We start from the raw sequence: 18,968 nt of genomic DNA, 5'->3' as shown, positions 1-18,968 counted from the left end.
TCTGGGTCCCGAAGTAACTGAAACTACAACTCCCGCTTTCCTTTTTGGTTGGGTGTTGACTCTTGTCAACAAGTGTGACCATGGTATTTGTAGTTCAAAACCTTCTTACATTAAGCGCAAATTGTCCCTTTTGAACTACAACTACCACAAACCCCGGTACGATTACCCGGAAATTTCGCTCCAGGTTGCCGTGGTTCCGATCTGAGAGATTCCCGTTCGTTTCCCGCACCAGAAGAGAGGAGGTGGTACCGAGAGAGAGACCAGGAAGATTAAGCAACATCGTAACCTCAAACATCTTCACTATACAATGAAATTATCTGCAGTTATACCCTCTCTAGAAATCCACTGCTTCACGATACTCTTGGTAAGCAGTAATATCCGAGACCTGGCAGAACCTTGAAACGCTTCGTTCTTCGGCCGCCTTAACCGCATCTATGGTTCCTGCGTGTGTGGCCGGCTGAGAGCAGCTAGCCGACGCTGCACGGTGATCTTCTATATCTGTAATCAAGCAGAAAGACAATTGCAAGTAATGTGACTTGTACAGTCTTCCAAATGAAATGGCTATCCTTCGTGATTTTGCGGCAACATATACATATATGTGTATTTGAAGCTGCTGTGGGTTGACATAAATATCCAGGTGAAAGTTTAGCAGCTAATTGTATGCATTTGAGACCAGATAGCAAACCGGGTGTTCAGGAGGGCATATCGTTAGTTATCAAGTACTTTGTTTAACCGCCTATACAGATAAAATATTGCTATGATTATAAACAGTGTACCGGGCATATAACCCAGAGTCAACGCTAGGTAATGCAACTAGCGAAAGCTCTCTATAATGTCAACAGCAACCTCTGTACTTTTGATGCCAATTTGATGTCTGATCCCGAAGTTCATACTCAACTTTCTGCTTATATTTAAGGAAAGTTAACTTTTGAGAGAGTTTTAACTGGCCTTACAGTGTACCACTTGGTATTGACTTGTAAAATGTACCGTATGGTTAACATTTGATTCAGGAAGTACATTTTACTGTGCTTAATCGTTTTTTTCCCAGTCTGCTGGGTGCACGGCAGTTGCTCGGCCACAAACGGCCGCTCTTAAACGTGGCTTTTAGCTCCGACATGGTCGTCCTGAGAGTGGGCGCCGGCCTCCCGGTCGCTGCCGAAATTGGAGAAGCCGGTTGGTGGATTCCTCTGTTGTGGCTCGTTTCTATTGGCTGGCAACCCGGAAGTGAGCAGACACCTTTGCGGCGTGAGGCCGCGGCCTAGGCACTCCGCTGTTTGTGTCGCGCGAGGAGGGGAGGGCGCTGCTTGGCGACACACTTGTACCGCGCTCGTGCAGATTAAATGTATTTATGAAATATGTTTCTCACTCCTCCTCACTTTATAAGAATTGACTTTAAGAGAGGAGTTTGTCACATAGCCCACGGGCCGATGACTTGGAGGGTGTCCTTCCTGTTGATTCGTTTCGTCGTATTTTAGGTCAAGTGAAATTAAAGCATTAAATTACGTGCAACCTCGTCATTGATTCAGTATGATGTGGATACTGTTAGTGTTCAAATGACATGCTTATAGGTTTATTTAGCTCTATATGGTTATTTATTTAAAGGTATTATATCAGTTGAATTGCTGAAAGCTCTCTTGTGTTCATTGAAATGGTTCAGTATAAAATTGTGTTTAGCCCGGGTTTCATCTTCATTGTTGAGGATGTATTCTGTTATGTTCCCGCCAGTTAGAGACTCCTGTGTTAGGATCACTGCTTCGCTAAAGCCCCATTTACAGTAGAGGCAATACTGCAAATTGAAGATGCATCTGTTTGAACTTTGAGAACTTTGTAAAAGGGGAAGCTGTCTGTGGTAAATGGCGGGACCCAGCAGGCACTGCTGCTTATACTGCTTATGGCCCATATGATCTTCCAGCGTCTGTTTGGTGGGATCATTTTTCCCTTACTGGGAAAATCCTTGTCTAGTAACCTTGACCTAACTCTTGAAAGTGGTATGATTTGAAATTCCTGCCTCTCAGGTGTGTCAGGCTGAACAAGCTGCTGGTAGAAAGCGCTTATTTTGGGTCAGTTGGCTGGCTGATGGAGCCCTGACTGTGGAATGAGTGCAGGGTTACAGGTCTGTAATGGGGGCTTGTTTTGTAGTGTAGGATTTACAGCCAGTTGCTTCATTATTCCAGGCTGGGGATTGGATGTGAGCTACTGGCCGGAGGAACGTGCTTCTGGGAAGGAGGCAGCGCCAATAAGCCGAAGCATCTAAGCACGCCAGACCTGGACGTGCCACGTGGGTTTAGCTCAGTCCGGTTAAAGCATGAGCAGAATTGCCGTTCTGAGGGCTGTCCGGTACCTGCATTGTGTGATCTGCTTTGGCACGTTTCCCCCGTACGGTGGCCGAAATCTGCGGCCATGTCGTCGCGTGACGCGCATCCCTGTGACAGCTTGGGCGTAACTGGGAGTTTGCAGTGCTTGCACGTCATTACATATCTAATTTTATTTCCCCCAAACTCATGTCAGCAGGTTGCTGCCGTTGAAATGGAAAAAGCGTCGAGTCTTTGGTGTTCGCCTTCAGTAACGGGGTTACTGCGTTTGAGCTTGTGGTCCTTGGTGTCCAGTAACCTTCTTAAACCCCCTTGATTAAAGGGTGTCAGGTGCTCTGTCTGAGCAGCAGCCCTGTCTTATGGTGGCAGCTGACTACTAAATGGGGGGGGGTCGTTTGCATGTTTTCATGTTAATTTAATTTAGCCATCCAGACTATCATCTAGGGAAATGTTTCTCAGCCCAGTCCGCAGAGACCCCCACAGTCCATGTTCCTGCTCCTTTCCTAACATTGGTTGCCTGGGGGATCCCCAAGGACCCGTTTGAGAAACACTGATTTAGAGTATATAACAACATGAGAAATCACAAACGAGAGGAGACCATTCGGTCCATCAAGCTCTTTTGGGGAGAACCTAACTAATAGCTCAGAGTTGTTAAAATCTTATCTAGCTCTGAGTTAAGGAAACACAGGGTTTTAGCTTGCGCTACACTAGCAGGAAGACTATTCCATACTCTAACTACATGCTGTGTAAAGAAGTGCTTTCTCAAATCCATTTTAAAATGTTCTCCCGCTAATTTCCACCTATGGCTACGAGTTCTAGTATTTAAACTAATATTGAAGTAGCCATTTAGATGAACAGCATCCAGACCTGTTAGAATCTTATACACCTGGATCATGTCCCACCCCTTAGTCTCCTTTGCTCGAGGCTGAACAGATTCAGCTCAGCTAACCTCTCCTCATCAGACATTTCTCTTAAGACCAGGAACCAGCAGTCTTTGCATCTGGCTGTTTCTCCAGTTTTACACAGCTCAGTCACAGCTCCTCCTGAAGGTATGACAGTGGTGCTCTTTCCGAAGGTGGTTCAGTCGCACTGACACCCCTTACCTTACTATACCTGGAATTTAGCAGTGGAGTAAGCATCTGCTTTGCTTTAGGTGGATGGACCCTGCATTGTGAGCTTGTGTTGTGGTTCCTTTAAAAATGAAGGTAGAGGAGAGCTCTTGGAGATAATTCTGGCCAGTGGAAGACATGGCTGAAGCTACTGGTTAAAATTGTGTAGCAGTGTGACACCCCACATAATAAGTTTTAAACTCCGTCTTTTGTGTCCTGCTGTAATATTTTGCTCTTTATGCCTCCCCACCTAGTTTTGGCTCATTGTTTGGGATGTGTCAGACCAGTTAAACTCTCTCTGTAAGTGAGACACAACCGGGTAGCCAGAACGTTTGGGGCGAAGGCCTTGAGGTGACCTATTTCACGCCTTTGTACTTTTAACCGGCAGAGTCATGTTTCCTCTGCTTCAGCAGGTTGAACCTTGGCCAGGTAGCCAGAGGGTGTAATTTAATTAGTCATGTGGTGGGATGGGGGATCCTCTGCCCGCCTCCGTCCGTCCGTCTGTCCCTCCGTCTGCCTTCCCGCCCCCGTGCTGCTGATTCGCTCCCCGTGTGTGCTTTGCTCATCGCTGCCCTTGCAGGTACGATCCACCGGGACCCGATCCTGTGTGTGTATGTGTGTGGTGTGTGTGTGTGTGTGTGTGTTTTGGTTGGCCAAATATCCGTGAGGGCTGAACCTTGCTTCCTGCAGGGCGCGTTAAGCTTCCCGAGGTACCGGTTAGGTTTGCTGCTTGGGAGTTTCCACAGTGGCTGCGCAGCTGGTGTCGGGAGGACCTTCAGTGAAAAACATTGCTGCTCTGAAGCATGAAGCTGTGCCTGTTCGGCCGGTCCCATTCCCCCCCTCCCTGGCTGTGTTGCGGAGGGGCGTTTTCACCCGCTGTGTCATGCAGCTTGTCGGGCGCCTCCTCTGTGCCTTGTCTCTGAGTAGCACCTAGCCCAGCAGGCCACCCGTCACCTCTCAAAGCATGTGCCACCAGCCGACTGCAGCTATTTTCAGTCTTGCCTCCCCCCCCTCGCCATGTTCTACTGTGGGGCCTCTGGGACAGTGGGGCGACTGGTGAATTGTGGGATTGAAATAAGAGCTGCCCCAAAACATGTGTATGTAACTGGCTCTGTGTGCCAGGAAGGGGCTTAGTGTCACCGTTTCAGGGCTGTGCAGGGCCTGGGGCAGAGAATAGACCAGCTGGCTGTAGCCGGTGACTCGGCCGTGTTGATGAACACGGTAAACATGACCTTGTACCTTTTAAATGTAAGATCCTGCTCAGTTGATTGCTGCGTAGGTGGTGTTATCTGTAAACAAATCAGCCATGTTTTAAGTCATGAACGATGGTTAAAGTCCAATGATGCTTTTCTACTGCCACCAAGAACCGAGCTGTACCACAAACTGGCGGTTTTCCATTGCGGAGTATGCGAGCCGTACCACAAACTGGCGGTTTTCCATTGCGGAGTATGCGAGCCGTACCACAAACTGGCGGTTTTCCATTGCGGAGTATGCGAGCCGTACCAAATGCGTGTCACCACCATCTGATTGGTCAAAACTGGTCAAGATGCTGATATTCTGCGCATGGATTATCTGAAGGAAAAATTCTATAGGGTATATTGTGTATATTATTCATTATTAGTAATTTTGCACATTGTGATGTACTGGTGCATTCCTGATAATTCAGAAATTGAACATTTCCGACCACCTGTACTATACAATAGCTGAACGGAATGGATTCGTAATGTAAATTATGCAAATAAATGCTAATTCCAATAGCGTTTGGTGCTAACATAAGACGGTGATACTCAAAGACTTTCTAAATTGGAAATTAGCATACAGTAAATCATGGTGTGTACTGTGTGAAGAGTAAATAGGCGTCTCTTTGGTTTTACGTCCCCGGCAACGCCTTTACCAAGTCGACCCTTCTGCAGTGGAGAACCAAAGCTAACTGGATCCGTACTGTAACTAGTCCGTCTTTGCGGTACAGCTCAGTTCCTGGATGCCAGTGGAAAAGCACCACAAGAAATGGTTCTGTTACACCTCTTAATAAGATTCTTCTCTTTGTTGCTTTTTGTTACGAATGCCTGCTTACACAGGGGAAATTGCTTTTAAACTGAGCCTGACTTTCATGGCGTCAGTGACTTTAATAGGAATCATGTCGGTAACAGTCCTTTTTAGGAGCAGTAAACATATTTTAACTGACTTGAATGAGGACCCCCCCCCCCCCAACACACTGAAATTGCACTTTTGTCACCTGGCTGCTTCCTCTCATCTGCACCCTGCGAAATTCCTGCCTCTGACTTCCTGTCCTCACCTGCCAATGAGCTCGCCCGGTTTGCGGTAAGCCGGCTTGTGCTGGGGGGGGGGGCGCAGGGGGCTGCATCAGGCACCTGCGGTGCCAGGTACAGCTTCTTGCCAATGCCGGTTCAGTTATAGTTGCAGTACGTTTACCTTAGTACAGCGTGTTCGCAAGAATTGAGGTACAAAGCCGTTTGCAGCAGTACCAGGATCTAGAATTTGAAATGTCAGATTTGCTAAGAATCCTAAACCTGGAACTGACTCCCTGACTCTGAATGGCAGTCGAGCAGCTCCTGGTAAAAGCTGTCTAAAAATGTAAAAACATCACAAGTGCAATATTTTTTTTCTTTTGTCTGTCAGGCAGAGCTGAGACAGACGGTTTTGTGGTCCGTCACCTGTGGCAGATGTTAAGCCGTCATCTCTTAGCAAGTTAGCACGCTCTCAGCAGATTGAAGAGTGTAAGGCAGTAATAAAAACTCAAGCAGACCCTGCCATCCAAAGTAATTTTCACATGCCTTAGAATTTAACACTTAAAATATTTGCTTAAATATCTGGTCGCTTTTTGGTGCGTTTTGTTACGCAGAAAAATTCCAAGATTCCGTTAAGCTATGTTACTCCTTCTCTTTGCCTGTTTCCCATCTCTGTGGAGACATTTACATTTATTCATGTACCAGATGCACTTGTCCAAAATGATGTGTAGGTGAGGCACGCGGTACATTAGAATCTTTTTGCTGTCGTGCAGCCTGCTCAGGCACTGGGGCAGCTAGGCTCAGCTTCCGATGACTGGCAGGTAACCAGCTTAATTTCTCTGCAGCTCTTGTTGAATTAAAGGGCCATGAGGACTAGAGAAGCACAATATACAAGAATAGTGTGTCCAGTGAGGCCAAAGGTCCATAACTAAGGCGTCGGTCCAGATGGAGAGTAGGGCAGCGGTGGGATGAACCGGCTGAGGTGCGCGGATGTGGAGAGACAGGCCATCACCACCCGCATGGAGAAAGCCTGCTTTTATTGGATCAGACTTTCACCTGACATGGGCTGTGTGACCGATGGCTGATGGTGAGACCCAGTACTTTGCTCTGTCCTTTAATGTTCAGTAAAATATATATTTTTTTAATTTTTACGTTTACTGTTATTTAGCAGATACTTTGAACAAACAAGGCAGGCAAACAGGACATTACAAGTATTATGTCCTGTCAAGGAATCAACTAAGCATAAGTGCAGATAGGCTGATCTTCCAATGGTTGCCCAAATGTAACCAGTATTGCAGCAAGAACTACACAACATCGTTGGTGGTCTTTGTACGGTTCATGTACCATGTATGTTCTTGGCCACGATGTCGTTCTGGAGCTGAAGAAGGAAAGGGCAGCCTCTGATTTACTGTGGTGCCGCTGGTGGACGTCCCTGAAGTGTTGCTTACCGGAATGTTGCCTTCTGAACCGGGGATGCGAGCAGAGGCTAACGTCGTGCCAGTGCTGAGCTCTCGTCAATCTGCCGTCACCCGGGAATGGGGATTGGTGCAGCCTGCTTCCACGACGTGATCGTTTATTCGCCATGGGCAGCTCCAAGCTGGCTCACGTCAATTTACCCACCCAATGCCCAAATGGCTTTTGGGTTGCTTTTAACCTCCAGGTGTAGTTCGACATTTATCTATCATGTCCCCCTGCGTTGCCTCGTCTCTTGTGACCCATGTAGTGCCCTCTAGGGACTGGAGGCTGCAGTTTCACCTTGATTGACAGCCTACCAACTCCACAGCACCTGGGGGGCGTATGAGTGCACGTGGGTGTCATGGGCCCCCATATTTGATCGCGTGTCCCAGATTAGTATAACAGTCCCTGGTGAGGTCCCGTACCCCCCCACCGTAAACGGGGTGCTCTGAAGGGGCTTAAACTGAGTGGGGGAAAAAAACGAAGTAATGAAGTAAGTTTGCTGCAGAGCGTGAAGGGCGTGGATGTGTATAAAGGCTGCTCGTCACAGGATAAGCGCTCGAGGTTTAGAGTCACTCTTCCTGAGGGGCTCTCTACTGCCCCCACACTGCAGTACCCAGTTCCTGCTGCTGCAGAAAATCCCTGTTCCTTAATTAGTTATTTCATGTTACTTACTGTTGTTACTGTGTTGGTGTGAGATCTACTCTGTCTCATTTCTTTTTGTAATGTGTTATGTCATTGGAACCAGTCATTACAATACGACCTTTCTATCAGAGTCACTTCTGAGTGTGCTGATTGCTGTCCTGGTCACATGGGGCCCGCGGTGTCTCCCGATTGGCTGATCTCTGGCCCTTCTCTCCCCCTTTAGGTTACTTGGTTTAGCACTCCGGTTAGAAGTGAAGTGATCACTCTGGATGGGGGTAACATCGATGACATCTTGAGTAAGTGTTGAGGCGTGCATCCTTGGAGGTTGATGTTAGGGCAGTGGGTGGTGTTAGGACAGCACTAACATCGCCCATTGAGCCACCTGAAGCCACTGAATTTAATTCCTTTCCGTTTCTTCAGTGCAGTTCGGCGTAACACCCTCATTTGAACTCTGACATCTTTGTTTTTCTTTCAGACAATGCCGGTGTGGCTTTAGTCAATTTTTATGCAGACTGGTGAGTACTAATCTCCTCGCATCCTCACCGTGGAAGTTACCGCACGCCTGTATTTGTTTGCCGTCGTCAGGATCCTGTGGAAATTTCCTCTTTTGCCTTTTTAAAATCTCACTGGAAAGCTACAGCTTTCCACTTAACAGGGAAGGAAAAACTTGTGTGATTTCACGTGGTCCCCCGCGTGACCCTGAATGACCATGCGTGGCCCTCTTGTGACCCCGTGTCCAGGTGCAGATTCAGCCAAATGCTGCACCCCATCTTTGAGGAAGCCTCTAATGTGGTTCGAGAAGAGTTTCCCGATACCAAGCAGGTGGTGTTTGCTCGTGTGGACTGCGACCAGCACTGTGAGTCCTCACACACAAACACACACACACACACACACCGGCGGGGGCCGTGGCCACACTCCGCCTTTGAGATAAAGGAAATTAAACAGAATTATTGACGATCTGCGAGGCGTTTGATGGCTAATGACAAAACGGCGTCCCCAGAGGTTTAAAGCCCCCCAGCAGGGACGGGCCAGGAGCGGGTGGCTGGGTGGGTGGCTGGGGGGGGGGCTTAAACACCTGCTGTAATGAGGAAAGAAATTACTTTAGAGCGTTTTGAACCCTCTGCTGGGGGTGGCCTTTCATCGCTGTGATGCGTGAGCTCGGTGATGTCAGGCAGGCACCGGGCAGGTTCTCTGCAGGCTCCTTGTGGGGACACGCCAGACTGCTGGCCCCGTTGCCCCGGCGACACCCATTTGCAGCAGCCTTAATTAGTCTTATCTGATACTCGGCTGCCTCACACAGCTTGCTCATTTTCTTGACAGTTTTCCAGGTTTTTTTTTTTTTTTTGGGAGGGGGGCAGGGGGGTTGGTCACTCCTCTTATCCACATAATCTGTATTACTGAGTATAATGGGGACCAGACTCTGCAGAACTTGCTGGTGGGTTCTGGCAGGTACCATGAATCTCTTTTTTTTGACCGAATTAACGCATCCATCCATCCATCCATGCATCAGTTAGCGCTTATTCAGTAAAGGTCTCTCTTAACCAGAGGGCTCAGATCCCTCCGGTGACTCGGTCCCTCTGGGATTAAAGGGGCTGCTCCTTTCAGCCGTTAAGTGGCCCTTCTCTGCTTCACATTGCCTGTTTTATCCCTTTCCGCCTGGCGGACGATAAAAAGCCGCAAACGGCCAGCTTCAGCCCGTCTCCCTCCCTCTCTCCCCCGCCCAGCCGACATCGCCCAGCGCTACCGCATCAGCAAGTACCCCACCCTGAAGCTCTTCCGCAACGGCATGATGATGAAGCGCGAATACCGCGGCCAGAGGTCGGTGTCGGCCATCGCCGACTTCATCCGGCAGCAGAAGGTGGACCCTGTGAAGGAGCTACAGAGCCTGGAGGAGGTCACCAGCATTGATGTGAGACGCCCGCGGCTCGCTGCGCTCAATTAATCCCTTCAGCGTCTGGTGTACGGTGCTTAAGTAGCCTTGCGGCTCAGCGTTTCGTGTTTGTTCATGCTTGGTGTTTGACATGTCAGTGGAGTGTCCAGAGCTACACGTGCTGGGAAACAGGAATGGAATTGGCAGCCTCTGGGCGTTTTACATGTACAGGACATCTGCCCTCAGAAAATAAATGTTCTGAGGGCAGAACGAAAAATGATTGGTTCAGAGAGAAAACCAAACAGATTGTAGAGAAGGTGGAACCCAGACATCTGATTGGTTGGTCTGGCCCCCTCAAGTTGTTTGGACCCACCTCCACTACAGTCGGTTTTCTCTCTGAACCAATCATTTTTTGTTCAGCCCCCAGAACATTTTTGTGGAATTAAAATTCCCATGAGCGAACTGGCAGGAGCTCAAGTTGCTTTCCCTTAAAGAATTTGTTTTTCCTTCCGATTCTGACCTCTGCCCCTCACAGCGGAGTAGGAGAACCGTCATAGGCTACTTTGAGAGGAAGGATTCTGAGAACTACAGCACGTTCGAGAAGGTGGCCAACATCCTACGAGATGACTGCGTCTTCCTGGCCACCTTCGGGTAACTGCTACGTCTTATCCCCGCCTCCATCTTCTTTGGGTCAGGCCAGTGTGGCCTGATGTGATCTTGTCTTGTCTTTTCCCCAGAGAAATATCGAAACCAGAGCGCTTCAGCGGAGATAACATGATCTATAAACCTATCGGGGTGAGTTCCCCAGCCGATAGCATCCCAGAACTTTCATTATCCCATTCAGAGCAGAGAAGGACGGTCAGCACTCAACCAATCAGAGCTCACGTTTGGGTAGCTTATGTAGGGATGCACCGATTCCGAAACTGATATCAGATATTACTCCAATACACAAATATCTGGATCAGGTATCAGTGGCAACGGGGCCGATGTGTGGTACCGAGGTTCAGTTCTACGCTATTTGTTTTGCATGGTATTTGCATGTTTACATCCACATCTGCATATTAGTTCAACACAGCATGGAGGCAGCGAAAACGTCAGCATTTTGGGAGGTAGTTCATCTTTAAAGTTGGTACCCCAACTATTTCTACGGCTGCTTCCAATATCCTCAAAGCTAATGTTCCAAGGGGGGTGGCAGCACTGCAACTAACTTATGGAAGCTTGAGTTTGTTTTCGGCTCGTAAATGTGAAAATAACGCCTTGAAGTGCAAACGTACAGCTCCAGGCCGTGCATTTATACATTGCACTGATTCTTATGTAAGATACAGTCCCAAGTACCCGGTCCAGACACATAGGTGTATTAAAACATGGCAAAGTTTTAATCGCCCGCTTAATAGATGAAAGTAATGACACTTCAAATTATATCATTTGACTAACTTTAATTGAATTTTACATACAATGTTTTGTGAAATTCATTTTGATAGAATTTAGTAAAAATTTTGTTAATTTTATTTACATTTGGCAGTCTATTTTTTTATAAATTATTTATACTGGAGCAATGGGGGTTAGAGGCCCACCCCACAGACCCCCCGGAAACAATTTTTTGTTTGATTAGTACTACTTTTGTTGGTGCATAATTCCATATGTGTTATTTTATACTTTTGGTGTCAATATAATTATTCTGAAATGTAGGGAATAGTACAGATAAACCTTTCTGTGGATAGGTGGGTATCGGATTGGTACTCGATATGGGTTGATTCCCAAAGCTCAGGAGTCATTATGGACATCAGGACTGAAGTCGGATCAGCCTCCCTAATCTTAAGAGCATGGGGGGACTCCAGTGGGAGGAGCGGATGCTCTCTCGTGCCGTTAATCCTGACCCTGGCCTGATTGGACTCATGGCCTCTCTTTCATTGTGGCTACTGGGTTATTTACCCTGCGAATTCTGGAGAACCCTATTGAAGGAACAGTAGTGGCACTGATGGTCTCGGGTCACGGGTTCAAAACGGGCCAGAGAGGCAGACGGGTAGCCGCCGGGCAGAGAGGCAGACAGGTGGCCGCAGAGCAGAGAGGCAGACGGGTGGCCGCAGGGCAGAGGGGCAGACGGGTAGCCGCAGGGCAGAGAGGCAGACGGGTGGCCGCAGGGCAGAGGGGCAGACGGGTAGCCGCCGGGCAGAGAGGCAGACGGGTAGCCGCAGAGCAGAGAGGCAAACGGGTAGCCGCAGGGCAGAGGGGCAGACGGGTAGCCGCCGGGCAGAGAGGCAGACGGGTAGCCGCCGGGCAGAGAGGCAGACGGGTAGCCGCCGGGCAGAGGGGCAGACGGGTGGCCGCAGGGCAGAGGGGCAGACGGGTGGCCGCAGGGCAGAGGGGCAGACGGGTGGCCGCAGGGCAGAGGGGCAGACGGGTGGCCGCAGGGCAGAGGGGCAGACGGGTGGCCGCCGGGCAGAGAGGCAGACGGGTGGCCGCCGGGCAGAGAGGCAGACGGGTGGCCGCAGAGCAGAGAGGCAGACGGGTGGCCGCAGGGCAGAGGGGCAGACGGGTAGCCGCAGGGCAGAGGGGCAGACGGGTAGCCGCCGGGCAGAGGGGCAGACGGGTAGCCGCCGGGCAGAGAGGCAGACGGGTAGCCGCAGGGCAGAGAGGCAGACGGGTAGCCGCAGGGCAGAGAGGCAGACGGGTGGCCGCCGGGCAGAGAGGCAGACGGGTGGCCGCCGGGCAGAGAGGCAGACGGGTGGCCGCCGGGCAGAGAGGCAGACGGGTGGCCGCAGGGCAGAGAGGCAGACGGGTGGCCGCAGGGCAGAGAGGCAGACGGGTGGCCGCAGGGCAGAGAGGCAGACGGGTGGCCGCAGGGCAGAGAGGCAGACGGGTGGCCGCCGGGCAGAGAGGCAGACGGGTGGCCGCAGGGCAGAGAGGCAGACGGGTGGCCGCAGGGCAGAGAGGCAGACGGGTGGCCGCCGGGCAGAGAGGCAGACGGGTGGCCGCCGGGCAGAGAGGCAGACGGGTGGCCGCCGGGCAGAGAGGCAGACGGGTGGCCGCAGGGCAGAGAGGCAGACGGGTGGCCGCAGGGCAGAGAGGCAGACGGGTGGCCGCAGGGCAGAGAGGCAGACGGGTGGCCGCAGGGCAGAGAGGCAGACGGGTGGCCGCCGGGCAGAGAGGCAGACGGGTGGCCGCAGGGCAGAGAGGCAGACGGGTGGCCGCAGGGCAGAGAGGCAGACGGGTGGCCGCAGGGCAGAGAGGCAGACGGGTAGCCGCAGAGCAGAGAGGCAGACGGGTAGCCGCCGGGCAGAGAGGCAGACGGGTAGCCGCAGGGCAGAGGGGCAGACGGGTAGCCGCAGGGCAGAGGGGCAGACGGGTAGCCGCCGGGCAGAGAGGCAGACGGGTGGCCGCCGGGCAGAGGGGCAGACGGGTGGCCGCAGGGCAGAGGGGCAGACGGGTGGCCGCAGGGCAGAGGGGCAGACGGGTGGCCGCAGGGCAGAGGGGCAGACGGGTGGCCGCCGGGCAGAGGGGCAGACGGGTAGCCGCCGGGCAGAGAGGCAGACGGGTGGCCGCAGGGCAGAGAGGCAGACGGGTGGCCGCAGGGCAGAGAGGCAGACGGGTGGCCGCCGGGCAGAGAGGCAGACGGGTGGCCGCCGGGCAGAGAGGCAGACGGGTGGCCGCAGGGCAGAGAGGCAGACGGGTGGCCGCAGGGCAGAGAGGCAGACGGGTGGCCGCAGGGCAGAGAGGCAGACGGGTGGCCGCAGAGCAGATTGTGTTAACTGTAACGGTGTTACTCCCATGGAACAGTACAATGTCTGACAGACTGCCACTCTTGATAAGGAGAAACGCTCTGAAATACCACTCCTGGTGTGAGTTCCCTCCCTGCCCACCTAGGACTACTTTTTTCTTACTCGTCTCCTCCCTCTCCCTGCCCCCTTTCAGGAGAGTGTTCCTGACATGGTATACCTGGGCTCCCTCACCAACTTCGACCTGTCGCACGCCTGGGCTCAGGACAAGTGTGTACCACTGGTGCGCGAGATCACCTTTGAGAACGGCGAGGTACGTAATGGAAGGGTGGGGTTATCGGCCGGTGACGGGCTGCTGCAGGCGCGTTGCTCATCCGCACATCGATTTTCATTTGCCGTGTCCTTCGGCGCTTGGGATCCCTTCTGGAGGCGGCGGTCCCTAACGACCCGCTGGCGGTATTGGGTTGCCTGCCTTTGTGGCAGCCTGGGCTGTCCTCTGATTGGGTTCTGTCCTCACAGGAGGTTTTGAACTGACATCCCCCCCAACCACCCCATCCACAGCGATCAGTGTGATCTGGCCTGGGAGCCTTTCCCCCTACCACCACTACCCGCCCCCCCGCCCCCCCCCCCCCCCCCGCCTAGAGGAGAGTCAGGTCCCTTTTATGTTGTTATATTGTTTTGTGCCTGGGGCCAGTGCGCTGGTGGTTGAGGTGGGGTTTATGAAAAAGGGATTGGGTCATCACTGACAGTGCTGTGTGCCCCCCCCCCCCCCAAAGATAGAGAGGTGATTTAAACCGATGTGTTAATCTGTTAGCTTGATCATTAGTGTGTGAATGTGATGTGGGAGTCATGGCTCATCCACGGCAACCTAAAGTGTACTTTTCCCACAGTGCCATGGGGGGGGGGGTGTCCTTTTGTATACGGCAGGGGGCGCCAGTTTGCTCCCTCAGGCTTGTTTGCCCATAGCACCCACTCGGTCCTGCTCACCAGTTTTTCTGTCACCTGGCAACAGCCAGGCCAAACACAGGCCTCCCGGGGGGGCCTGCTCGTATTTTACTCACGGTGTTCGCTGCCTGTACCGAGCACATGGAAGTAGCATGTCTCAGCATGGCTGTCTCTGCTGGCCCGTCCAGTTCACTGCATTCCTGACATGTCATAATAGTTATTTAGTTGCAGTGCACTGCATTCCTGGTATCATGTAATTACAGTACAACTCAGTGCTGCTCACGGTCCACTGCATTCCTGACATCTTGTAATTACAGTGTAGCTGGTTACTGCTCACAGTCCACTGCAGCTATCCTTACTGCCCACTGCACTCCTGATATCATTATTAGTGTAGCTGCCTCTGCTCACCCTTCAGTATAGCCAGGAAAATGCTGCCGGTCACTTTTCAGATGGGCAGGGAACAGGTTGGAGGTCAGATTCAGTGTTTCAAGAGCTTGACTGAGGTGACAAGGGCGCTCCTACCCAGCCGTATCCTTAACCACAACTAACCAACAAAATACAAATTGTTGCTGTCACGTATTTTTCTATAAAATTGAGTTTTATAAAAAACACACACACGGTATTCCATACGTGTGTCTAGCTAGTGGTCTTGGCTCATCCACTTTCCCCCTCCCATGAATTCATGGTGGAACATGACCTGCATGCGGGGGTGATAAAGGCTTTTAGGGCAACCTGGAGGCGTGCGAAGGCCGCTGGTGAACACTGGCTGTGTTTCAGTGGACGGCGAGCGAGACAGTACAGCTGCATCCTCTGGGGGATGATGAGGGATAGAGCCGTCGGTGACATTAAGCATATCCATGCTTATTACCCACGGACGCAGTGTTTCTAAACGACTGCATATTATAGACAATTAACTGATACAGATGTAACATTCAAAGATATTTAATTATTTACCATCCGCTGAAGGATTAAGCTCAATTAATTGAAGATTAGAACATGGTCTGTTGAGGCTTTTAAGCGATTAAGCATGCGGCGATGGAGAAGCCGGTGTCGTGAGTGCCGGAGACGGACTGACGGCGGTCTTGTGGGGGCGTCTGCAGGAGCTGACCGAAGAGGGGATCCCGTTCCTCATCCTGTTCCATCTGAAGGAGGACCACGAGAGCTTGGAAAGGTTTCAGCAGGAAGTGGCCCGCCAGCTGATCAGTGAAAAAGGTACCAGTGGGTGGGGGCATGGGTTTCATAAATCACTTGTGGGGGGGGGGGGGGTGGCCCAAGTATGGGTTCCAGAAGGTGTGGTGCCTTTCTTGGTTTCACTCACCTCACCACATCGGTCCAGGTTCAATCAACTTCCTCCATGCCGACTGCGACAAGTTCCGACATCCCCTGCTGCACATCCAGAAGACGCCAGCGGACTGTCCCGTCATCGCCATCGACAGCTTCCGGCATATGTACGTCTTCCCGGAGTTCAGCGACTTGACGTAAGTGGCAGCCCCCTTAAGCACCTCCTATCTCTCTTTGTCCGTTGCTTTAAAGAAAATCTTTAATTAAAAGCGAGATGGCGTCTGTGCCCATTGCCTGATGGGCCTCAGCCTTCGCTTAATCATGGCTCAACAACTGGCACCCCTGGGGTCTCCCTGCCCGCGCCGGGCACCTGCTGATTAAACACCAATTATGATGACCGCCGCTAACCAGAACCTGTCATCAGGTGGTCCCGCAACCTCCGGGCTCCCCTCGGAAACGACCCATTCAATTATATCAGGTCCTTGAGCACATAGCGGGTGCGTCTCCGGGTGGAGGAAAATTAGGAATGTGGGGGGGTGGGGAGGGCGCAGATTACTTATTTCTTAATCACTCACTTTGTACAAATGAGACTGCTTGCAATGCTGCGTGTCATCAATACTCCTGCATTTCCTGGGTGCGGTCTTGCTAATTGTCAGCCATTATTGCAGTCGGGGGAAGGCAGTCGTGTCCTGGCTGAGATCTGAATCTCACAGGTCTTCAGCTGCTTCAGTTCTGATGAAAGTGGTGCAACCAGCCTGTCAGCAACGACCCAATAAATTCATCAGTTTCTTCTCTGCCCTGACGACGATGCTGGTTCATCACCGCACTGTCCCCCTCCCCCATGTTGCATTTAAAAACCGTCTTTACTTCCCAAGGGAGAGCCATCAGCCTTTGTGACTGCATGTTGGGACTAAGGTGAAGGAGTTTCTAGTGAGTGCTGTTTAATTGTGCTTGTGGGAACCCTGGTTTGGTAGAATTGACTGGAACTCCAAGTCACGGAAATAGGCGCATCCTAACCAATCACAGTGCAAGTGGGTGAGTCAGGCCACCTAACTAACCCAACAGCAAACCCAGTCCTTGAAACATCGTGGATCCAAGAACAAAGAAGGTTCTACGATGGAGAAGTTGTGCAGATGAATATTCAAGCAGGGGGGGGGTGAAGAGAAATGATGGTGCTATATTGATGCCATTGGGCTGTGTTAGACTTCCCACATCACCCATTTTCACAGCGCTTAGTAGCGGGGGGGGGGGAATCGCCACAGCGGCAATGAAACAAGGTACTGTACGAATCGCGACAGCGAGCCATTGTTCCTCCCAGCCGCTACTGGCTGACAGCTTTGTGCCCTGTGGGCCCCCCAGGCAGGTGAGGTGGATCAGGGGAGCCCCCCCTCCCCCAGAGCAGCATCTCTTTGGTGATTATACACTCGCCTGACAGGTTATAGATAAAACAGATCGGTGAGTGCTCGCCGCTGACAGCCAGATGATTTTGTTAACGGCCGTGTGTGTGTGTGTGTGTGTGTGTGTGTGTGTGTGTGTGTGTGTGTGTGTGTGTGTGTGTGTTCAGGGGTTGTGCTGAAGTACAGATCGATCATTTCCTTTTGTGTTTATCTGCGGTACGACGGCAGGTGCCGCTGCTCCTCTGAGCCACTGTATTGAGACCCCATGAGCAGGTATCCTGCTCGTCTCTTCCGCCGGGTTCTGATTCCCCTGCATCATTCCAGCAGGGTTCCGGGCAAGTTGCGGCAGTTCGTCCTGGACCTGCACTCGGGGAAACTGCACCGGGAGTTCCACCACGGCCCAGACCCCACCGACACCACCCCTGGACAGGTGGGTGACCTCGTCTCCCTGGTAACCTAGGCACCAATTCTGCAGAATGTCCCCCATTGAGAGCAAGGGTTCAGTATGTCACTAAGGGAGCACGACGGCTTCTTCCTGTTCTCAGGAGGACAGCAGAGTGGTACAGAGCAGCCCCCCCGAGAGCTCCTTTCAGAAGCTGGCTCCCAGTGAAACCCGCTACACCTTCGCCAGGGACCGGGATGAGCTGTAGCCTTCCTGTGGACACTCGGATGGACGGAACGACGGGAGCGGAAAAGGGGAACCGTCCCCGCCCAGGAAGGAAGGGGCCCTCCAAGCACATCACAGCAACGGGAATAACCTATATTTTCATAACTCTTGTGTGTACAATTTTTATTTTGGATAATGAGGAAGAAACAAAAACTTCTGGGGTGGGGGGCAGAGGAATAAGGCCAAAAAACAAAAAAAGAGAAACCATTTTTACTTTTATTTTTTTGAGCTTGTAAATATGTCTGCGCGGTGGGTCAGTTTCTAAGCGATCATCGTCTAAATGAATTGTCTTTTTTTTTTTTCTCCCCCCCTCCTTCCCAATTTTTCCCCCTCTCCCGTGTACCATCACATTTTTTGTAAATTAGAAAAAAAAAAATGGAGCGGGAAGAGACCAGGTCTGGTGGGTTGATCTTCTGGAGACAGAAGGAAAATCATGCCCACTGAAAAGTGTTTTGGCCCATAGCAGGTCTGGTTCTGTGGTTGAGGGGGGGAGGGGGTGGGATTGGGGGATATTCCACGTTGTCTGGACTGACTGAGGGCCTGTAATTTTAATCTGTATTTATACACCTAAACTTCCTAAAGAAGCAGAGTGTAGCGTCGTGACTGATTGCGGTTACACCGGAGGGGCAGGACAGGGTGAGGGTGGCGGGGGGAAAATGTCATCTTGGTGGGGGAGGGGGACTCTAAAACACAAGAAGGTAAATTAAAACATTTTACAAGACCTGGCTTCAATGTCTTCATTTTCCCCCCGGACCGTGTGACGTGGAGCCCGAACCTGTTGGGTTCCTCAGACGCGAGGAGCTTATAGAAGTGAAATGGGGGATAAATGGCCTGCTGTCCAGATAGGGGGCGCTAGATGATTCCGTGTCAAGGAAGCGGCTGTGATGCACGGTGGCGGTTTGAGAACCTGTGAGGTATGACCTCCACGGCGGCCATGTCCGCTCCTCGCTTGTTTTCTAGGAGGCCCTGGATGGGCTTGTGGCTTTTCTTAGCCACTGACATTTTCCCCGTCCGCGCTGCGACGCCCACACCCCGCCTCTCCGTTGGGGGTTTTCTGGAGACCCAACATCACCCAGAAGTTGAAAAGAAAAAAAAAAAAAAAAAAAAGGTCATGCTCCACCCACACAGACGGCCAACGGGGGGCCCTGCCCATCGGGTCCCGGGAGGCCGTCGGGTTGCCACGCTTTCCATCCCCTCGTCGCCTCCTGGTGGAAACTCCAAGCCATGCGCTGGGGGTTTCCCCCTGCGTCGAGACAGGAAGGCTGGCTGGCTGTCCGTCCAGCCCACTCTCTGCCGCTGACGTGTCTCGTCCGTCACGCCCC

The 18,968-nt window shown here is 51.8% G+C and overlaps 1 protein-coding gene across 5 annotated transcripts; it reads left to right on the top strand.

The window, feature by feature from the left end:
- The first annotated feature begins 195 nt into the window (after positions 1–195).
- Positions 196–18,714, top strand: erp44 (endoplasmic reticulum protein 44). 5 transcript variants are annotated; one of them, XM_049025595.1, is made up of 12 exons: positions 196–364; positions 7,994–8,066; positions 8,246–8,285; positions 8,511–8,626; positions 9,495–9,679; positions 10,176–10,291; positions 10,378–10,435; positions 13,553–13,669; positions 15,402–15,513; positions 15,638–15,779; positions 17,307–17,409; positions 17,525–18,701. In XM_049025595.1, exons 1-12 carry the CDS (start codon positions 308–310, stop codon positions 17,627–17,629), a joined length of 1,224 nt encoding a protein of 407 aa, XP_048881552.1. In that variant the 5' UTR covers positions 196–307; the 3' UTR covers positions 17,630–18,701. The 5 variants fall into 5 exon arrangements, with proteins under 5 accessions (XP_048881552.1, XP_048881551.1, XP_048881550.1 ...); XM_049025594.1 differs by having other exon boundaries at positions 17,304–17,409; positions 17,525–18,699; XM_049025593.1 differs by lacking the exon at positions 196–364 and adding an exon at positions 3,864–4,001 and having other exon boundaries at positions 17,525–18,714.
- The last annotated feature ends 254 nt before the right edge of the window (positions 18,715–18,968 follow it).

Source organism: Brienomyrus brachyistius, chromosome 9 (assembly GCF_023856365.1).
Source record: "Brienomyrus brachyistius isolate T26 chromosome 9, BBRACH_0.4, whole genome shotgun sequence".
In the NCBI taxonomy this organism is placed as follows: domain Eukaryota; kingdom Metazoa; phylum Chordata; class Actinopteri; order Osteoglossiformes; family Mormyridae; genus Brienomyrus; species Brienomyrus brachyistius.
The sequence above is the reverse complement of the archived record's forward strand: the minus strand, read 5'-3'. Positions and strand labels throughout refer to the sequence as shown.